Source organism: Oncorhynchus masou, chromosome 5 (genome assembly GCF_036934945.1).
Source record: "Oncorhynchus masou masou isolate Uvic2021 chromosome 5, UVic_Omas_1.1, whole genome shotgun sequence".
In the NCBI taxonomy this organism is placed as follows: domain Eukaryota; kingdom Metazoa; phylum Chordata; class Actinopteri; order Salmoniformes; family Salmonidae; genus Oncorhynchus; species Oncorhynchus masou.
Window position 1 is genome coordinate 58,105,276 of NC_088216.1, and position 18,904 is coordinate 58,124,179.

An 18,904-nucleotide genomic window follows, 5' to 3' on the forward strand; every position below is an offset into this window, starting at 1 on the left:
GAGACAACATTCTATAGTCTACAATCAACAGTGCTTTATTGACTATGAACTTGCTTATTTATCCAATGGTGTGACAGACTATGTTTGTTCCCAAGTCTGGACTCTGACTCTATTGGTTACACAGACTCTTGGCCTCCCATCGTATTCTAACTACCTCTCGCCGGCGTTGTATTCATGTTATCTGATGAAATTGCTGTACAATATTATCTTGTTGCCATCTGATGCACATCCAAATGTCATAAACAATCAACACTGTAGAGTTCTCTCAGTCCTCTGCCATGCCCTGATTGTATTACTGCTGATGATATCTGGAAATGTGCATATACACCCTAGCCCATCTACTGTTGCTAGCCCCAATTCAGACTTGTTCTCTGATATCTGTTTCACTGATTTCTGCTCTCGTAAGGTTTTCTGCAAGTTGACACTTCAAGCTTATTACCTAAAATGGATAAATTTAAAGTGTGGGTTCACAGCTCCAATCCAGATGTGTTGGTCATTACTGAAACGTGGTGAAGAAAGAGTGTTTTCAACTCTGATGTTAACTTTTCTGATTATAACCTTTTTTGACAAGACATATCTTCAAAGGAGGTGGAGTGGCAATCTTTACCAAGGATCACCTTCAGTGCTCAGTTGTCTCCACCAAGTCTGTCTACAATCAATTTGATTTGCTGTTTTTAAGCATTAACCATCAGCACCGGCCTGTACCCTACCTGCCCTAAGATCTCTCCTGGCCCCTTACAATAAGTCTGAATGTGTCCTGCTAGGTGACCTAAACTGGGATATGCTTAAAGCACCTGGCCAAGTCCTAAAGCAATGGGACTCCCTAAATCTTTCTCAGATTATTACCAATCCCACAAGGTATGACTCCAAACACCTAGAAATAGCTACTCTCCTTGGTGTTATCCTCACAAATAATCCTGATAGTCTGGTGTTTTCTGTATTGACCTTAGTGATCACTGTTTTACAGCCTGTGTTCGTAATGGCTGCTCAATGAAACAACCTGTCCTGACTTGTCATTGACGCTTGCTTTAAAGAGCAAGCCTTCATGACCTCTGTAAATTGGTATAGAATCACCTCTGTCGAAAAGGCTTGGTCTTTCTTTTTTGGTATTTTCAGTGGTATTGTTAATAAACATGCCCCATAAATAAATCCTAATTAAAAACAGGTTCAGGCTCAGGTTCGACCGTGATCTGGCAGAGTAACTCCACCTCAAGAATTTCATTTGGCAGACTGGCTCTTGTTCAGGCAAATGAGAAATAAATGCACCCAGGCTATCCAGAAGGCCAGAGTTAGTTGTTTTAAGGAGCAGTTCTCTCTCTGTGGGCCTAACCCCAAGACGTTCTGGAAAACAGTTAAAGACCTGGAGAATTAACCCTCCTCCTCTCATCTGCCCATGTCCCTTTATGTTGATGATGTGGTTGTTACTGACAAGGAGCACATGGCTGAGCTCTTTAATCGCCACTTCATTATGTCTGGATTCCTATTTGACTCAGCCATGCCTCATTGCCCGTCTAACATTTCCTCATCTCCCACCCCTTCTAATAGGGAACTATCCCTAATGCTCCTCACTCTTTTTTCCCCTGTCCCACTGTAAAGTTTCTCCCTGCAGGCAGTCACTGAGTCTGAGGTGTTAAAGAATCCCTAAAAAACATCTGGTTCACTGCAACCTTAAAGGTCCTAAATGATGTCACCATTGTCCTTGATTCTAATTCATGTTTTTATTGACTTGGCCAAAGCCTTTGATACGGTAGACCATTCCATTCTTGTGGGCCGGCTAAGGAGTATGTCACCAAGGGAGTACCCCAAGACTCGATCCTAGGCTATACGCTCTTCTCAATTTACATCAACAAAATAGCTCAGGCAGTAGGAAGCTCTCTCATCCATTTATATGCATTCTTATACTCAGCTGGCCCCTTCACAGATTTTGTTCTTAAATGCTCTACAACAAAGCTTTGTTAGTGCCCAACAAGCTTTCTCTGCCCTTAACCTTTTTCTGAACACCTCCAAAACAAAGGTCATGTGGTTTGGTAAGAAGAATGCCCCTCCCCACCAGTGTGATTACTACCTCTGAAGGTTTAGAGCTTGAGGTAGTCACTTCAGACAAGTACTTGGGAGTATGGCTAGACAGTACACTCTTTGTCTCAGCACATATCAAAGCTGCAGGCTAACGTTAAATCTAGACTTGGTTTCCTCTATCATAATTGCTCGTCTTTCACCCCAGCTGCCAAGCTAACCCTGATTCAGATGACCATCCTACCCATGCTAGATTACGGAGACATAATTTATAGATCAGCAGGTAAGGGTGCTCTTGAGCGGCTAGATGTTCTTTACCATTCGGACATCAGATTTGCCACCAATGCTCCATATAGGTCACATCATTGCACTCTATACTCCTCTGTTAACTGGTCATCTCTGTATACCCGTCGCAAGACCCACTGGTTAATGCTTATTTATCTCCATCTCTTCATTCAAAGACTCAATCATGGACACTTACTGACAGTTGTGGCTGCTTCACGTGTTGTATTGTTGTCTCAGACTTCTTTCCCTTTGTGCTATTGTCTGTGCCCAATAATGTTTGTACCATGTTTTGAGCTGCTAATATTTTCTGCTGCTATGTTGTGTTGCTACTGTGTTTTTGTCATGTGTTGTTGTCTTAGGTCTCTCTTTATGTTGTGTTGTCTCTCTTGTCGTGATGTGGGTTTGTCCAAAATATATATATTTTTATTCTAGTCGTCACTTACTGTGTTTGAACACTAGAGGGCACTGTGTTGCTGTGTGGTTTCAGCCCTCACCCCTCCACTCTGTCTGTCTGTCTCACCAGGGGCTGCCAGGACTAAGAGGTGTACAGGGCCTCCCAGGCCCTATTGGGCCCGCTGGAAATCCAGGCACACCTGTGAGTTTGCCAACACTGTCAACCACACAAACATAAATACACATACATGCACGATACACACACACACACACACACACACACACAAAGCTCCACTTTCCAAAGCACTTGTCTCATTGATGTCTTATAAGCCTAATTGTTGTGTTTCAGGGCAAAGCAGGAGAAGATGGAAAACCAGGGGCTGCTGGGAAAATGGTGAGGGATCAGTCCGACCTGACATCCTGCAGGGCATTACCACACTACATCAAACCTCTGACTAATAACAAACTGAATGAAAACAATTGCATGCGATTCAGTGCTATTCATTATGAGTTTTATAGTCACCAGTTAGTCCTATGTGTCTCTGTCTGTGTAATTACCATTAAACATGTTTGTCACATCCTCAGGTTAAAGTGCACTGATCAAATGTGACTCTGATGCTTTTATTCTACCTGAGTGGCTGTGCTGACTGTGGGTTCATTCCAAATGGCACCCTATTCCCTATATAGTGCACTACTTTTGACCATGCCTATAGGGCCCTGGTCAAAATGAATGCATTATGTAGGGTTAGGGAGCTATCCATCTGTTGTAATGTTAAGTGAGGATGAAATAGGATGATCAACCAAAGCCTCTGCAATACATTATCTATCTAACTGAGAGGCTTTGCTTGATACAACAGCACAGTGAGCTTTTATAAATGCGAATTTCAGTGTTGTAAGTTTGTTATTGTGTTGTTTTTCGCAGGGTGAGGATGGCGTACCAGGGGAAGATGGCAGAAAGGTCTGTGTTGGTTACGGCAACATTTACATAACTTTATTCATGGTCTATGGTCCACTGACCTGTAAACATCACGGTTTCCTCCCATTGCTGTGCTGTTTATGATCATTTGGAGTTAATGTGAGTGTCTTTGCAGTGTCACTGTTGTCTTTAGTTGTGTAATGAAAATTATGTTTCTACCTCACAGGGTGACAAAGGAGAGGCTGGGGTTTCTGGAAGAGACGTTAGTAACTTGTTACCCTGTATCTTTATCTCTCCCCTCTCACTCTCTTTCTATGTTTGTACAATGTCCTTTCTTTCCTCTTCTGCTGTCTCTCTCTTCCTCTCGCTCCCTCTTTGCCTCTGTCTTTATCGATCCTGCTCTCCTCGGCTCCTGAGCATCTCTCGATTATCCCTGTTCCGTTTCTTTCTCGCCATCAATCCTCCTCCTAGTGTGTGTTTATTAAGCGTACTCTCCTGTGACATTGATATTTCTATCACACCCTACCTTCACGGTGGAATCAATAGCGCTCTAAGCAACAGCTGTATAAATGCAACGGTGGGTAATGATCAAGCTCTGCCTTTGAGGGCCAGCCGCTTCTGAGAGGGGATCCGCACGGGCATAGAATGTCAAGGCTTTGGTTTCATGTCCAAATTCATAGAAATGATCTAGGACATCTGCTTCCTTTCTAGTTCAGGCCAGACTCCTTATGGAATAGAATAGAGTGTCCGTGCTGGTCTGAAGTTGTCAAGTTGTGTGTGTGTGTGTTTTAGGGCCGTGATGGGCTGAAGGGGGACCGGGGCCTTGGCGGGCCTGCAGGGCCAACTGGTCTATCTGGGCCCCAAGGGGTCCCTGGCACCATCGGACCTCCAGGACTGGTACAGAACAGTCAAATGCCTCTGCTTCCTAGAATGTGTGTGTGTCACTTGGTGCTCTGATTATACAGTTATCTCTCTCTCTCTCCCCTCTCTTCTCTCTCAGGTGGTCTATGCGAAGGGAGCTCCAACACCATCTATCCCTGGCCCTCAGGGGCCTCCAGGAAACCCAGTAAGTTACTATTTTGGATATGAGCCGTGCAGTATAGCAGTATAGCATAGCCTGATGTAGCAGTACTGTGTGCTTGTCTTAAGTACATTTCTAATGATGCCCATCTCTCTCTGTCTCTCAGGGTGTGCCTGGAATCCCAGGGACCGCAGGAGCTAGAGTAAGGCATTTCCATAGAGATCATTTACTATTATTTATTTCTATGGTCAGTCAGTCTGCTCTAGCTCTGTCCATCCATCTGTCCTTCAGTCTGATCTCTGACCCATTCACTCTTGTATTTCAGGGGGAGAGAGGAGCAGTGGGCAGTAAAGGTGAAAGGGTAAGTGTGTGTGTCTGACATATGAATGTGCACACATGCTGTTTCCTGAGTGTGTGTATGGGTGTATGTGTTAGTGCCATCTTTAGTATTACTGATGTGAGATGTTATGACAGGGTGACCCAGGAGAGGACGGGCAACCAGGCAGGCCTGGAACAGCAGTGGTAAGAAAATACGAATTCAAGAAAGGAAAATAACCCCAGCATGTGACTGATAAAGGCATGACCATGTACTGTATTCACTCCTCCTTGACACTGTTTGTGCCTCTCTCCCATCAGGATGTGCAGAAGGCCCTCTCTAACCTTGGCATTGAGGTAAGTGGATATTAAATGTTTGCAACGATGTGACATTAAGGCATAGCTGTGCTGTATATGAGTCTCCTTCCCTTTTACCAAGCCTGGGTTCTATTCATTAGGACACACTGTATCAAAGTGTTGAAACCTTTACTTCAACTTGAAACGAAGTCCAAGTAAGCCCCTCCTGTTTCAGATTGCTTCCTTTAGTTTGGTGCCTGATGAATACGACCTTTCTGTCCCTGTACTGTCCTGTCTGTAGATGCAGGACCTGAAGGTGCTTGTGGATAACAGGAATGTGCCAGGCAAGAGTGTGCTGGAGAAGGCTGAGAAGGGCCAGAGAGGAGACAAGGGAGAGGCCGGGCAGAGAGGACCAGCAGGGATAGATGTGAGTGACCGGTCTCCAATTTGGGGGCAGTGTGGGGAACAAAGAGACTATATCAAGACCCCACGCAAATGTTGTATTAGAGTGAACTAAAACATGGTGTTAGTGTGTTTATTTGACCCATTATGTAATGCATAACTCTCTGCTTACTCTAAAAGTGATTCTCTGTATGACTGCATGGATTTTGAAAACAATGATTTCTAGGACAGTATGTGTAAGTAATGTCTTTACTCATTTCCATGTCAGGGTGCCCGCGGGCTATCTGGGGAGAGGGGTGTGAAGGGAGAGCAGGGGGAACGGGGGCCTGTAGGGGCCACAGGACCCACAGGGAGGGCCATTGGAGAGAAGGGCCCAGTAGGACCCACGGGACAGGCTGGAGAGCCAGGAAAACCTGGAATACCTGGAGTACCAGGGAGAGCCGGAGAACTGGGAGAGGCTGGACGACCTGGAGATAAGGTGAGGAGGAGGAAGGAGTGGTTTAAGGAGAGAGAGAGGGAGAGGAATATGAAAGGAGGAAATAAAAAATAAAAAAGAGAGGAAGATCATGTGGATTAGAGATGTGTCATGTGATACCACTTTGACTTCCAGGGGGAGAGAGGAGAGAAGGGTGACAAAGGAGAGGCTGTGAGTATATTCATCACCACAATAATCATCATTTAATGTACTGTATATACTGTATGGATGTTGACCAGAACATGACTGTTCTCATCTCCAGGGGAAAAACGGGCTAGGTGGCTCAGTGGGCCCTCCTGGACCAAAGGTGACCCGTACAGACTACTTTTCTAATAAGTCGTCATTACAGTAAACATATCATAGTTCACCCAGAGGTTACTGGGTGCAGTGTGTTTATTGGGGTGTGTGTGTGTTTAAGGGTGCTGCTGCAGTAGCGGGTGAATCTGGACTACCCGGAGCAAGGGGCCTCCCTGGGGTCACAGGACCGAAGGGAGAGCCTGGCGCCTCAGGGCCACAGGGATCCAAAGGCGACAGGGTCAGAACACCTCACTCTTAATATTGCAATACTTCATCATGCAGCCTGATGTGAGTCCCTGTGTTTAATAAGCTGTGTGTGTGTGTGTGTGTGTGTGTTTGTGTGTGTGTGTGTGTTACAGGGTATTGCAGGGATCCGTGGAGATAAAGGTGATCGGGGTCCATCTGGAGAACAGGGACGCGATGGTTTTCAGGTGACTGTGTGCTTTACAATAAGTGGCTATCCCTCATCTCATCTACAACTGAGGTGTCAAACATGCATTCATTGTGCACCCCTTGGTGAAAAGGACTTTGACACCTCCGTGCTACGCTGTGAGATGAGATGTGACTGGCTCTAACCATATGGGTTAACAGTTGGCACTAACTGATACCAGGTTGTATTACCCTCATCATTGTGTGATTATGGTGCGGAGGAGGTTGTGAAGACAGTGTTGTAGTGGTAGCTAGTAGTAACCAGGTTGTGTTTTGATCATTTCAGGGGACAGCAGGAGAACCTGGCAAACCGGGACAGGATGGGAAGCCGGTGAGAGGAGGAGGGGTGGGGTTGAAGGAAAGATTAAAATGATGATAATATTGTAATCATATGATAAGGTTACTGTAGCTAGGCTACCTAATACATTTTCAGATAAAGTCGGTCTGTCAGGCTTTTATTTTGATTGATATCAATAACCATACAATTATACAGTGATATACTGTGGTGCTTCTTTGTTGATATATTATGCCATTTAGATGTGACTGCATGGATGCATTATGCATACTGTGGACTCATCTGTTTTCAAAGAGACAGCTTCCAGGAGACAGATCCCAGACATCAAAGGACAAACTGTAGTTACACAGTTTTCAGGTCTTCAGTAGAATGGCTGCACTACAGTATATAGTTAAGCAGATAATGTTGTGTTTGAGTTCCAGTGATCATAACATGTCCAACCATACAGTAGGTGAGTAACTGAAGCATTGATGTTGATGTTGTGTAATCAACCATGACTAACTAGGGCCCAGAGTTTCTCCTGGTCTGTAAGAACTCAGAGCCCTGGTAGTCATAACATGAGGAGGATAGAGATGGGTAGAAGGAGAAAGAGAAAAAGATTTGAAGGTGTGGAGGTGGAGAGATGATAAGATAACTCACGCTTCTTGTTTCATCCCACAATGTTTCGAAGCAGGGTCCACAAGGGCCAGCTGGTCCTCAAGGCCGCTCAGTGAGTAACAGTAACCCAGCCATGCAGCCTCCTTTAGGGCTGGCCCTGCGTAGGAAAGCCTGTGGATTGGCTGCCAGTGCTAGGCCGCTGATGGAGCTGATGTATCTGTTTTCCTTTGGGCTGAGGCTACGTAGAACCTTTAGACTGTAACCTTTTGCAACTCTGCTTCTAACAACTCCCCCTATTTCTTCTTACCTCCCCCCATCAATCTGTCTAATTTTGATATATTTTACACCCTTTCTGTCCCTCCCTCTCTTTTCAACACTTCCAATTACCCTTGTGTCCTACTATCCTACTCTTTCCCTTCTTCTTCTCCCCCTCTCCTTCCTCTCCTCCCTCTCTAACTCTAGGGCCTGCCTGGGTTCCCTGGAGTGCTGGGCAGACCGGTAGGTTCTGTGCTGCTGGCTGGCATGCTTGTGACTAGGGAAATGGGGGCTGGGGGGGGTACATGAGTCAGGTGGAGGAGTACAAGCACGACCCAAGGATGCTGTGACGGTACCAGTTTCCACTGCACTGCAGCAGAGGGGTTTGGAGAGAGGGGAATATTGTCAGGGGACGCTAGTATCATCAGTATCAACATGCACACACAGTCACAGAGTCCTCCACCGCGCCATCCTCTGCATTCATGTCTCCACTTTAATTTTCTTTCATTTGAATTAGGGCCCATCTCCCAGGGGTCTGAGACTAGAGTTTGGCTTTGATAGGAAACTCATGAAATATTAATCTGGACCACCTGTTCCCAGAGTACCGCTGATGGCTGGAATGTTTTATGTATTAAACACCACACATTTGTAACACATATGCCACATACACTAACCAAGATCAATTGGACACAATAGGGTTGTGAATACTGAGATGGATTACCTGCCCTGTCAGAATTGTAACAGATGCATTTTGCTTAGTGTCATAGCTCTCTGTGCATTGTGTGCTAGCTTTCTGTGCTTGTGGCTTCACATGCTCTGTTGTCTGCTTCTCAGTCCTCTCAAAGCACTGTTTGTACATTGTATACCATGTGTGTGTCTTCGTGTATTGTGTGTGTATGCAGTTGTGTGTTTGTTTGTGTGTGAACACTTTTTCTTTGATGTTCACGCATGAAATGTATGTCTTTTCTTATTTATTTTTTATTTGTAACCTTTATTTAACTAGGCAAGTATGTCTGTACAAAGCCTACATGTATGTACAGTGGGGCAAAAAAGTATTTAGTCAGCCACCAATTGTGCAAGTTCTCCCACTCAAAAAAAGATGAGAGAGGCCTGTAATTTTCATCATAGGTACACTTCAACTATGACAGACAAAATGAGAAACAAAATCCAGAAAATCACATTGTAGGATTTTTTATGAATTTATTTGCAAATTATGGTGGAAAATAAGTATTTGGTCACCTACAAACAAGCAAGATTTCTGGCTCTCACAGACCTGTAACTTCTTCTTTAAGAGGCTCCTCTGTCCTCCACTCGTTACCTGTATTAATGGCACCTGTTTGAACTTGTTTTCAGTATAAAAGACACCTGTCCACAACCTCAAACAGTCACACTCCAAACTCCACTATGGCCAAGACCAAAGAGCTGTCAAAGGACACCAGAAACAAAATTGTAGACCTGCACCAGGCTGGGAAGACTGAATCTGCAATAGGTAAGCAGCTTGGTTTGAAGAAATCAACTGTGGGAGCAATTATTAGGAAATGGAAGACATACAAGACCACGGATAATCTCCCTCGATCTGGGGCTCCACGCAAGATCTCACCCCGTGGGGTCAAAATGATCAGAAGAACGGTGAGCAAAAATCCCAGAACCACACGGGGGGACCTAGTGAATGACCTGCAGAGAGCTGGGACCAAAGTAACAATGCCTACCATCAGTAACACACTACGCCGCCAGGGACTCAAATCCTGCAGTGCCAGACGTGTCCCCCTGCTTAAGCCAGTACATGTCCAGGCCCGTCTGAAGTTTTCTAGAGAGCATTTGGATGATCCAGAAGAAGATTGGGAGAATGTCATATGGTCAGATGAAACCAAAATATAACTTTTTGGTAAAAACTCAACTCGTCTTGTTTGGAGGACAAAGACAGAAACTAAAACAAGAAGCTCCCACGCTGAGGTCTGTCCAACGCTGGTCCGACCAAGCTGATTCCACACTCCAAGACTGCTTCCATCACGTGGACTGGGACATGTTTCGTATTGCGTCAGGCAACAACATTGACGAATACGCTGATTCGGTGTGCGAGTTCATTAGAACGTGCGTTGAAGATGTCGTTCCCATAGCAACGATTAAAACATTCCCTAACCAGAAACCGTGGATTGATGGCAGCATTCGCGTGAAACTGAAAGCGCGAACCACTGCTTTTAATCAGAGCAAGGTGACTGGTAACATGACCGAATACAAACAGTGCAGCTATTCCCTCCGTAAGGCTATCAAACAAGCTAAGCGTCAGTATAGAGACAAAGTAGAATCTCAATTCAACGGCTCAGACACAAGAGGTATGTGGCAGGGTCTACAGTCAATCACGGACTTCAAGATGAAATCCAGCTCAGTCACGGACCAGGATGTCTTGCTCCCAGGCAGACTAAATAACTTTTTTGCCCGCTTTGAGGACAATACAGTGCCACTGACACGGCCTGCAACGGAAACATGCGGTCTCTCCTTCACTGCCACCGAGGTGAGTAAAACATTTAAACGTGTTAACCCTCGCAAGGCTGCAGGCCCAGACGGCATCCCCAGCCGCGCCCTCAAAGCATGCGCAGACCAACTGGCTGGTGTGTTTACGGACATATTCAATCAATCCCTATACCAGTCTGCTGTTCCCACATGCTTCAAGAGGGCCACCATTGTTCTTGTTCCCAAGGAAGCTAAAGTAACTGAGCTAAACGACTACCGCCCCGTAGCACTCACTTCCGTCATCATGAAGTGCTTTGAGAGACTAGTCAAGGACCATATCACCTCCACCCTACCTGACACCCTAGACCCACTCCAATTTGCTTACCGCCCAAATAGGTCCACAGACGACGCAATCTCAACCACACTGCACACTGCCCTAACCCATCTGGACAAGAGGAATACCTATGTGAGAATGCTGTTCATCGACTACAGCTCGGCATTTAACACCATTGTACCCTCCAAGCACGTCATCAAGCTCGAGACCCTGGGTCTCGACCCCGCCCTGTGCAACTGTGTACTGGACTTCCTGACGGGCCGCCCCCAGGTGGGGAGGGTAGTCAACAACATCTCCACCCCGCTGATCCTCAACACTGGGGCCCCACAAGGGTGCGTTCTGAGCCCTCTCCTGTACTCCCTGTTCACCCACGACTGCGCGGCAACGCACGCCTGCAACTCAATCATCAAGTTTGCGGACGACACAACAGTGGTAGGCTTGATTACCAACAACGACGAGACGCCCTACAGGGAGGAGGTGAGGGCCCTCGGAGTGTGGTGTCAGGACAATAACCTCACACTCAACGTCAACAAAACTAAGGAGATGATTGTGGACTTCAGGAAACAGCAGAGGGAACACCCCCCTATCCACATCGATGGAACAGTAGTGGAGAGGGTAGTAAGTTTTAAGTTCCTCGGCATACACATCACAGACAAACTAAATTGGTCCACTCACACAGACAGCATCGTGAAGAAGGCGCAGCAGCGCCTCTTCAACCTCAGGAGGCTGAAGAAATTCGGCTTGTCACCAAAAACACTCACAAACTTCTACAGATGCACAATCGAGAGCATCCTGGCGGGCTGTATCACCGCCTGGTACGGCAACTGCTCCACCCACAACCGTAAGGCTCTCAGAGGGTAGTGAGGTTCATCACTGGCGGGAAAACTTGCCCTCCAGGACACCTACACCACCCGATGTTACAGGAAGGCCATAAGGATCATCAAGGACAACACCCACCCGAGCCACTGCCTGTTCACCCCGCTATCATCCAGAAGGCGAGGTCAGTACAGGTGCATCAAAGCTGGACCGAGAGACTGAAAAACAGCTTCTATCTCAAGGCCATCAGACTGTTAAACAGCAACCACTAACATTGCGTGGCTGCTGCCAACACACTGACTCAACTCCAGCCTCTTCAATAATGGGAATTGATGGGAAAGGATGTAAAATATATACTAGCCACTTTAAACAATGCTACCTAATATAATGTTTACATACCCTACATTATTCATCTCATATGTATACGGATATACTGTACTCTATCATCTACTGCATCCTTATGTAATACATGTATCACTAGCCACTTTAACTATGCCACTTTGTTTACATACTCATCTCATATGTATATACTGTACTCGATACCATCTACTGTATCTTGCCTATGCTGCTCTGCACCATCACTCATTCATATCTTTATGTACATTTTCTTTATCCCCTTACACTGTGTATAAGATATTAGTTTTGGAATTGTTAGTTAGATTACTTGTTGGTTATTACTGCATTGTCGGAACTGGAAGCACAAGCATTTCGCTACACTCGCATTAACATCTGCTAACCATGTGTATGTGACAAATAAAATTTGATTTGATTATCTACTGTGAAGCATGGGGGTGGAAACATCATGCTTTGGGGCTGTTTTTCTCCAAAGGGACCAGGACGACTGATCCGTGTAAAGGAAAGAATGAATGGGGCCATGTATCGTGAGATTTTGAGTGAAAACCTCCTTCCATCAGCAAGGGAATTGAAGATGAAACGTGGCTGGGTCATTCAGCATGACAATGATCCCAAACACACCGCCCAGGCAACGAAGGAGTGGCTTCGTAAGAAGCATTTCAAGGTCCTGGAGTGGCCTAGCCAGTCTCCAGATCTCAACACCATAGAAAATCTTTGGAGGGAGTTGAAAGTCTGTGTTGCCCAGCAACAGCCCCAAAACATCACTACTCTAGAGGAGATCTGCATGGAGGAATGGGCCAAAATACCAGCAACAGTGTGTGAAAACCTTGTGAAGACTTACAGAAAACGTTTGACCTCTGTCATTGCCAACAAAGTGTATATAACAAAGTATTGAGATAAACTTTTGTTATTGACCAAATACTTATTTTCCACCATAATTTGCAAATAAATTCATAAAAAAATCCTACAATGTGATTCTGGTGTCCTTTGACAGCTCTTTGGTCTTGGCCATAATGGAGTTTGGAGTGTGACTGTTTGAGGTTGTGGACAGGTGTCTTTTATACTGATAACAAGTTCAAACAGGTGCCATTAATACAGGTAACGAGTGGAGGACAGAGGAGCCTCTTAAAGAAGAAGTTACATGTCTGTGAGAGCCAGAAATCTTGCTTGTTTGTAGGTGACCAAATACTTATTTTCCACCATAATTTGCAAATAAATTCATAAAAAATCCTACAATGTGATTTTCTGGATTTTGTTTCTCATTTTGTCTGTCATAGTTGAAGTGTACCTATGATGAAAATTACAGGCCTCTCTCATTTTTTTAAGTAGGAGAACTTGCACAATTGGTGGCTGACTAAATACTTTTTTGCCCCACTGTAAGTATGTACAGTATGCTGTGTGTATGCACAGCAAATTGGCCAGTGTTACCTAGTGTTGATTTTTCAGTGTAACATTTCTAGTGTCGACTCAATTGTTAAATTAACACTCATTGGTGTAAAATAACCACAGTATTGGTGTTAATAACCAGTGTTAAAACAAAACCACACCAATCATTATCATATTTCCTAGCATGCTCTATTGCAGGTTGCTTTTTAGAATAGTTTGTTTCAATATCTATGTTTTTGCATCAATGAATTAATCTTATGCTACTGAAATATAAACAAATCTAAAGTAATCCAATCTGTTACTTGGACTTATTGCATCCATTACTGAAATGGTTGTTCCAGTTTAGATGGTTTAGGTAGTCCAATATGTTAGACTTCCAAACATGCATTCTTTGTGAATGCAGGTAAGGGCGGGGTGAATAAAAATCTTAATTGTTGGATATCCCCACTCTGGCTGGTTTCCAATAGGAATTACACTTCACTTTGCAAGCCAACATAATGTGACTTGCATGCCTGAAAACCATGGGTTTCAGGCCACTATATTAGGGTAAACAAAGCCCTCAAAATAAGGCCTTATTGAGCACTTGTATTCTGTTGAGTAATTTAATTTTAATGATGACATATTTGCTTAGGATCTCACTTGGTGAAGGCAACAGGACAAAATAATAATTCTGCAACAACCATGTCTCTGTCACTAACAAATGCAGTCATAAGTGATAACTCTACAATTCACCAGAAAGGCAAGGCACTTTAAGGCTTTACACTAAGCAGTGTATTAATTTTAACACTTTCGGTGTTGATTTATCACTGGAGAATTTGCTGTGTATGTGTTTGTGTGTCGTATCATGCATGTGTTCTCTGTGTGTGTTATGTCTTGGGCATGTTAATCCAGCATGCTCTTATCTCTTGTTTGCAGGGAAACCCTGGAGAACCTGGAATTAGAGGGCCAACTGTAAGTATGATATTTTAATATCCGACATGCGCGTGCACACACACACACAGAGCAGCACTTATACTGATGCTATCGCTTTTGTAATTGCAGGGTGCGATCGGTACCAATGGACCTCCAGGTCCGTCAGGGGTAAAGGTGAGAACTTCTTCCATCATAGACCTACAGTATCATTCATTCTTAGTTCTAGATCTGTGGTGGTATAGCGGATGCATTTAGTAGTGTTGATATTTTTTGGCCTACAGTAGCTTAGTATTACAGCACTGGAATGATCCATTTAAGTGTTGTATTTGTTGTTCTGAGAATGTGTTTTGATCTCTGACAGGGTAATCAAGGAGTGCCTGGGGTTGGCGTTCAGGTGAGAACTTTATATGATAAATATTGTGTTGTATATTATGGGCCAGTTTCCCAGGCTGTCATGATGGCATAAACGGTCGGGAGACAGGCGCAGGAATGTCTAATAGGGGTTTTTATTTACCCAAATCACAGCGTGCCGTGTAAAGGCAAGGGGACGAAGACCAAACAAACACTATACAAAACACAAGGTTGAAACCCAAACAAAAGAGTGAGGAGTACCTCGAATAAATAACACAAGCGCACAATGATTATCACATGGGACGAGACCCGTAATCATCTGCACAATACACGTGGTACGAAAGCCAAAACAACATAGCACAGGTACTCACACGACCAACGGACATCGGAACAATAATCGACAAGACAATGGTGAACCAAGGGCACTTACAATTACTCATCAGGGAATAGGGACCAGGTGTGCATAGTGCCAGTTCTGAGGGATCCGTGGCACAGGCAGAGATTTAGGGTAGTCCAAGTCTAGGAACTGTTATCAATATAGATTGTCTATTGAGAGAGCTTTTTAGTCCAGGACTAGGCTTAATCTGTGTCTGAGAAACTGGCCTTATATGTTTTCCTATTAGATGTTTATTGCCTCAGTGTTTTTAGAACTACTCACCCACTTTTCACAGTGAAAGTCACAGAGCTTCATAATAATCTATTTGACTTGACCCTCCTGTTCCACAGGGACTTCCTGGTCCCGAAGGCAACATGGGAGTGCGTGGACCTGCAGGGCCTCCTGGAGCTGTGGTAGGGCACAGCATCAATCGTCTATAAACCAACTCTCATACTGTATAGTTTTACTGGCTAAACTGGTGTTGTAGTACATTCCCATTGGACTGGGGATTCCTCGTATGCTCACACCTTTACCTTTAAGCTTACAATAATGTGTGTTTAATGTTGTTTAATGTATTGTAATGATACCGTCTCTTCCCAGGGTCCATCTGGGCCTCCAGGTCTACCAGGGCAGACAGTGAGTACAGCAGCTCCGTGGGACTCACAGTTCACATACTACTGTAGAGCCAACAAACACACACCTCTATCATTGCCATGGTTAACACACAGGAAGCCATTCACACAAACATCAGTTCTGGTGGTGACATTAAGTGTGTCTCTCCACAGGGGGAGGGGGGCAAGCCAGGGGTCCCAGGAAGAGACGGGATACCTGGAAAAGAGGGAACACCAGGGTTGCCAGGGAAACAGGTGTGTACTGTGTATGGTATCTGTCTCGCTACATCCTACTGTGTGTCTAGGATGTGTTAGGATGGCATCAGGTTTAGTGTGGATTTTTCTTTGAAAAGGTTTTTTAGAGTGCTGTGTTGGATCTTTATTACAGGGTATCGCTGGACCAATGGGGTCCGCGGGGTTGAAGGGGGAGCAGGGGGACAGTGGCCCCCCAGGAAAGGTGAGTCAGCGGGGTGAGAGGGGATCAGGGAAGTGACGTGAGGTTGAATTGAGCTGTACTTAAAGTTGCACATTGCAGAAATTGCTCCGCCACTTCCTGGTTGCTAAAATTCACGTAATGTCAGTTTATGTGGCCAAACATACAAGTATAGTGTAGAGAATCATTGTACCATCTAAACGGCTGTGAAATATATTTTCCATAACCCAAAATATTATATTTTCAGTTGTTTGAAGCTGAAAGTAAAAGGCGCAGAAACTAAACTGAAGAACGCGAAGAATAGACAGAGCACATAGAACAGATCTACTGCTTCTTAGACTTGCTTTCAATGAGAGTGACAAATCTATAACACATATTTCTATGTGAATTTGATCTGATCGCCCAAAAAGTTACATATTGCAGCTTTCGGACTTTCGGAGTCCACAGCCGCAGAGCCTAGATAGTCCGGCGGCCCATTGTGAGACTACCGTCCGCGGGGGACGCACAGCCTGACCTAGCACCTCCCCTAAATTCCCAACCAACGCGGCTCCATGTACTCAGCGCCTATTCATTTGATTGTGGTGACAGTTGGAGAAATAGCTTGAGCTGCTCTGCGATATCGAAAACTATGAAAGCCAACAGTCCAATATTCTAGAACATGTTTTGGACTCTTGAGTGCTTTAATCAAAAGCTCTATCTGCACATGATTCCCTCTTGTATTTACTGTAAATGGCCATGACTCACATCCTCTTTATCCAACGTCTCTCCATTTCAAAGACGAGGAAATGATTGGCATGAATAGGAGGGCAGAGGCACATGTACAAATACACAAACAAGGACACACCAATGCTCAAACATATGAGCACGGATGCACACATATAGACACACACACACATATACACACACACATACATTCACATCATTCCCCCGGAAGCTTTAGCAGGATGTACTACGGTTCTTGAGAAATAAGAGCTTTTGAAGGGACGAGATGTACTGTACTTATAGACAGCACATCTGTTAAACTCTTCCTCTAGTTTGTGTGAAAACCAAATTAAAACTCCCATTCATGGTCTTTTGCTCTAATGAAGGTCAAAAGGCCGAAGCAGTAGCACAATAAAAAAGTGATACTTTGCATAACATAGTGGGTAGGAGTTTCCTCAATCGTTTACTATTGCTGTCCATCTTCAGTGCATTAGCAAACAACCTAATCCAGATATGTGAGTTTCACGTCATGTTTTCCCTACATATCCCAATCTTAGGCTGTTGCAGGACCCCCTGGTATGAAAGGAGCACAGGTGAGTGATTGTCATGTTTACTCTTCCAGTCGTGGTAACATCCAATCATCGTGACTAACCTGACCATGTCTAACTGGTGAATGGAGACACAATAGATACAACTCGGAATCAGTGAATCACAATATTGAATTAAACTGCATCATAGGCCAACAAACAGATGTATTGTAAACATTTCTGAGAAAATGGCGCTGGAAGAAATGGCAGCAGTTTTACGGGCGCCCAACCAATGCTGCTATTGTGTGGGGTTTTTCCACATTATTTTTAACTTATTTTGTACATAATGTTTCTGAAACCGTATCTTACGGCAAAAAAGAGCTTCTGGATATCAGGACAGTGATCACTCACCTCGGATTAGACAAAGATTTTTTCTTCAACAAGCAGGACGCACAGGACATTCTCCAAATCCCCGACAAGGCCAACATCCCAGTTATTTGCAAGAGGAAGAGACACAGGTACAGGGGACACAGAGCGGGGTGCCTCGTGAGGATCCGCAGAAGGAGAGTGGGAAAGCTGCCGTTACCGTCAATATTACTCACCAACCTGCAATCATTGGACAATAAATTAGATGAGGTACGATCACAAATATCCTACCAACGGGACATCAAAAACAGTCAAATCTTATGTTTCACGGAATCGTGGCTGAATGATGACATGGATATTCAGCTAGCGGGATATACGCTGCACCGGCAAGACAGAACAGCACACTCCTGTAAGACGAGGGGGAGTGGTCTGTGCACATTTGTAAACAACAGTTGGGTGCACGAAATCTAAGGAAGTCTCTAGATTTTGCTCGTCTGAAGTAGAGTATCTTGTGATAAAATGCAGACCACACTATTTGCCTTCAGCTATACTTTTCGTGGCAGCTTATTTACCACCACAGACGGATGCTGGCACTAAGACCGCACTCAGTCAGCTGTATAAGGAAATAAGCAAACAGGAAACCGCTCACCCAGAGGCGGTGCACCTAGTGCCCGGAGACTTTAATGCGGGGAAACTTAAATTAGTTCAACCTAATTTCAATCAACATGTTAAATGTGCAACCAGAGGGAAAACAATTCTAGATCACCTGTACTCCATACACAGAGACGCGTACAAAGCTCTCCCTCACCCTCCATTTGGTAAATCTAGCCACAATTCTATCCACTTGATTCCTGCTTACAAGCAAAAAATAAAGCTGGAAGCACCAGTGACTCAGTGACTCAGTCTATAAAAAAGTGGTCAGGTGAAGCAGACTGGAACATGTTCCGGGATTCTTCCGATGGCGTTCAGGAGTACACCACATCAGTCACTGGCTTTATCAGTAAGTGCATCGAGGACGTCGTCCCCACAGTGACTGTACGTACATACCCCAACCAGAAGCCATGGATTACAGGCAACATTCGCACTGAGCTAAAGGGTAGAGCTTCCGCTTTCAAGGTGCGGGACTCTAACGGGACTCTATGTGACAGGGCTTGCAAACTATTACAGACTACAAAGGGATGCACAGCCGCGAGCTGCCCAGTGACACGAGCATACCAGACGAGCTAAATCACTTCTATGCTCACTTCGAGGCAAGCAACACTGAGGCATGCATGAGAGCATCAGCTGTGTGATCA

General features: G+C 44.7%; 1 protein-coding gene across 2 annotated transcripts in view; it reads left to right on the forward strand.

Annotated features, from left to right (window-relative positions):
* LOC135539946 (collagen alpha-1(VII) chain-like) overlaps nucleotides 1–18,904 on the forward strand; it is a 97,071-nt gene that overhangs the window by 65,629 nt on the left and 12,538 nt on the right. The window contains exons 65-90 of one of the 2 annotated variants that reach the window (XM_064966219.1): nucleotides 2,822–2,893; nucleotides 3,041–3,085; nucleotides 3,614–3,649; nucleotides 3,834–3,869; nucleotides 4,400–4,504; nucleotides 4,608–4,673; nucleotides 4,795–4,830; nucleotides 4,954–4,989; nucleotides 5,103–5,150; nucleotides 5,265–5,300; nucleotides 5,542–5,667; nucleotides 5,911–6,120; nucleotides 6,253–6,288; nucleotides 6,380–6,424; nucleotides 6,536–6,652; nucleotides 6,774–6,845; nucleotides 7,130–7,174; nucleotides 8,198–8,233; nucleotides 14,247–14,282; nucleotides 14,373–14,417; nucleotides 14,605–14,637; nucleotides 15,321–15,383; nucleotides 15,571–15,606; nucleotides 15,756–15,836; nucleotides 15,970–16,038; nucleotides 17,274–17,309. In XM_064966219.1, coding sequence (XP_064822291.1) covers nucleotides 2,822–2,893; nucleotides 3,041–3,085; nucleotides 3,614–3,649; nucleotides 3,834–3,869; nucleotides 4,400–4,504; nucleotides 4,608–4,673; nucleotides 4,795–4,830; nucleotides 4,954–4,989; nucleotides 5,103–5,150; nucleotides 5,265–5,300; nucleotides 5,542–5,667; nucleotides 5,911–6,120; nucleotides 6,253–6,288; nucleotides 6,380–6,424; nucleotides 6,536–6,652; nucleotides 6,774–6,845; nucleotides 7,130–7,174; nucleotides 8,198–8,233; nucleotides 14,247–14,282; nucleotides 14,373–14,417; nucleotides 14,605–14,637; nucleotides 15,321–15,383; nucleotides 15,571–15,606; nucleotides 15,756–15,836; nucleotides 15,970–16,038; nucleotides 17,274–17,309 — 1,602 coding nt within the window. Of the gene's footprint in view, nucleotides 1–2,821; nucleotides 2,894–3,040; nucleotides 3,086–3,613; nucleotides 3,650–3,833; nucleotides 3,870–4,399; nucleotides 4,505–4,607; nucleotides 4,674–4,794; nucleotides 4,831–4,953; nucleotides 4,990–5,102; nucleotides 5,151–5,264; nucleotides 5,301–5,541; nucleotides 5,668–5,910; nucleotides 6,121–6,252; nucleotides 6,289–6,379; nucleotides 6,425–6,535; nucleotides 6,653–6,773; nucleotides 6,846–7,129; nucleotides 7,175–7,811; nucleotides 7,848–8,197; nucleotides 8,234–14,246; nucleotides 14,283–14,372; nucleotides 14,418–14,604; nucleotides 14,638–15,320; nucleotides 15,384–15,570; nucleotides 15,607–15,755; nucleotides 15,837–15,969; nucleotides 16,039–17,273; nucleotides 17,310–18,904 lie in introns of both variants that reach the window. The other variant, XM_064966218.1, reaches the window with a different exon arrangement.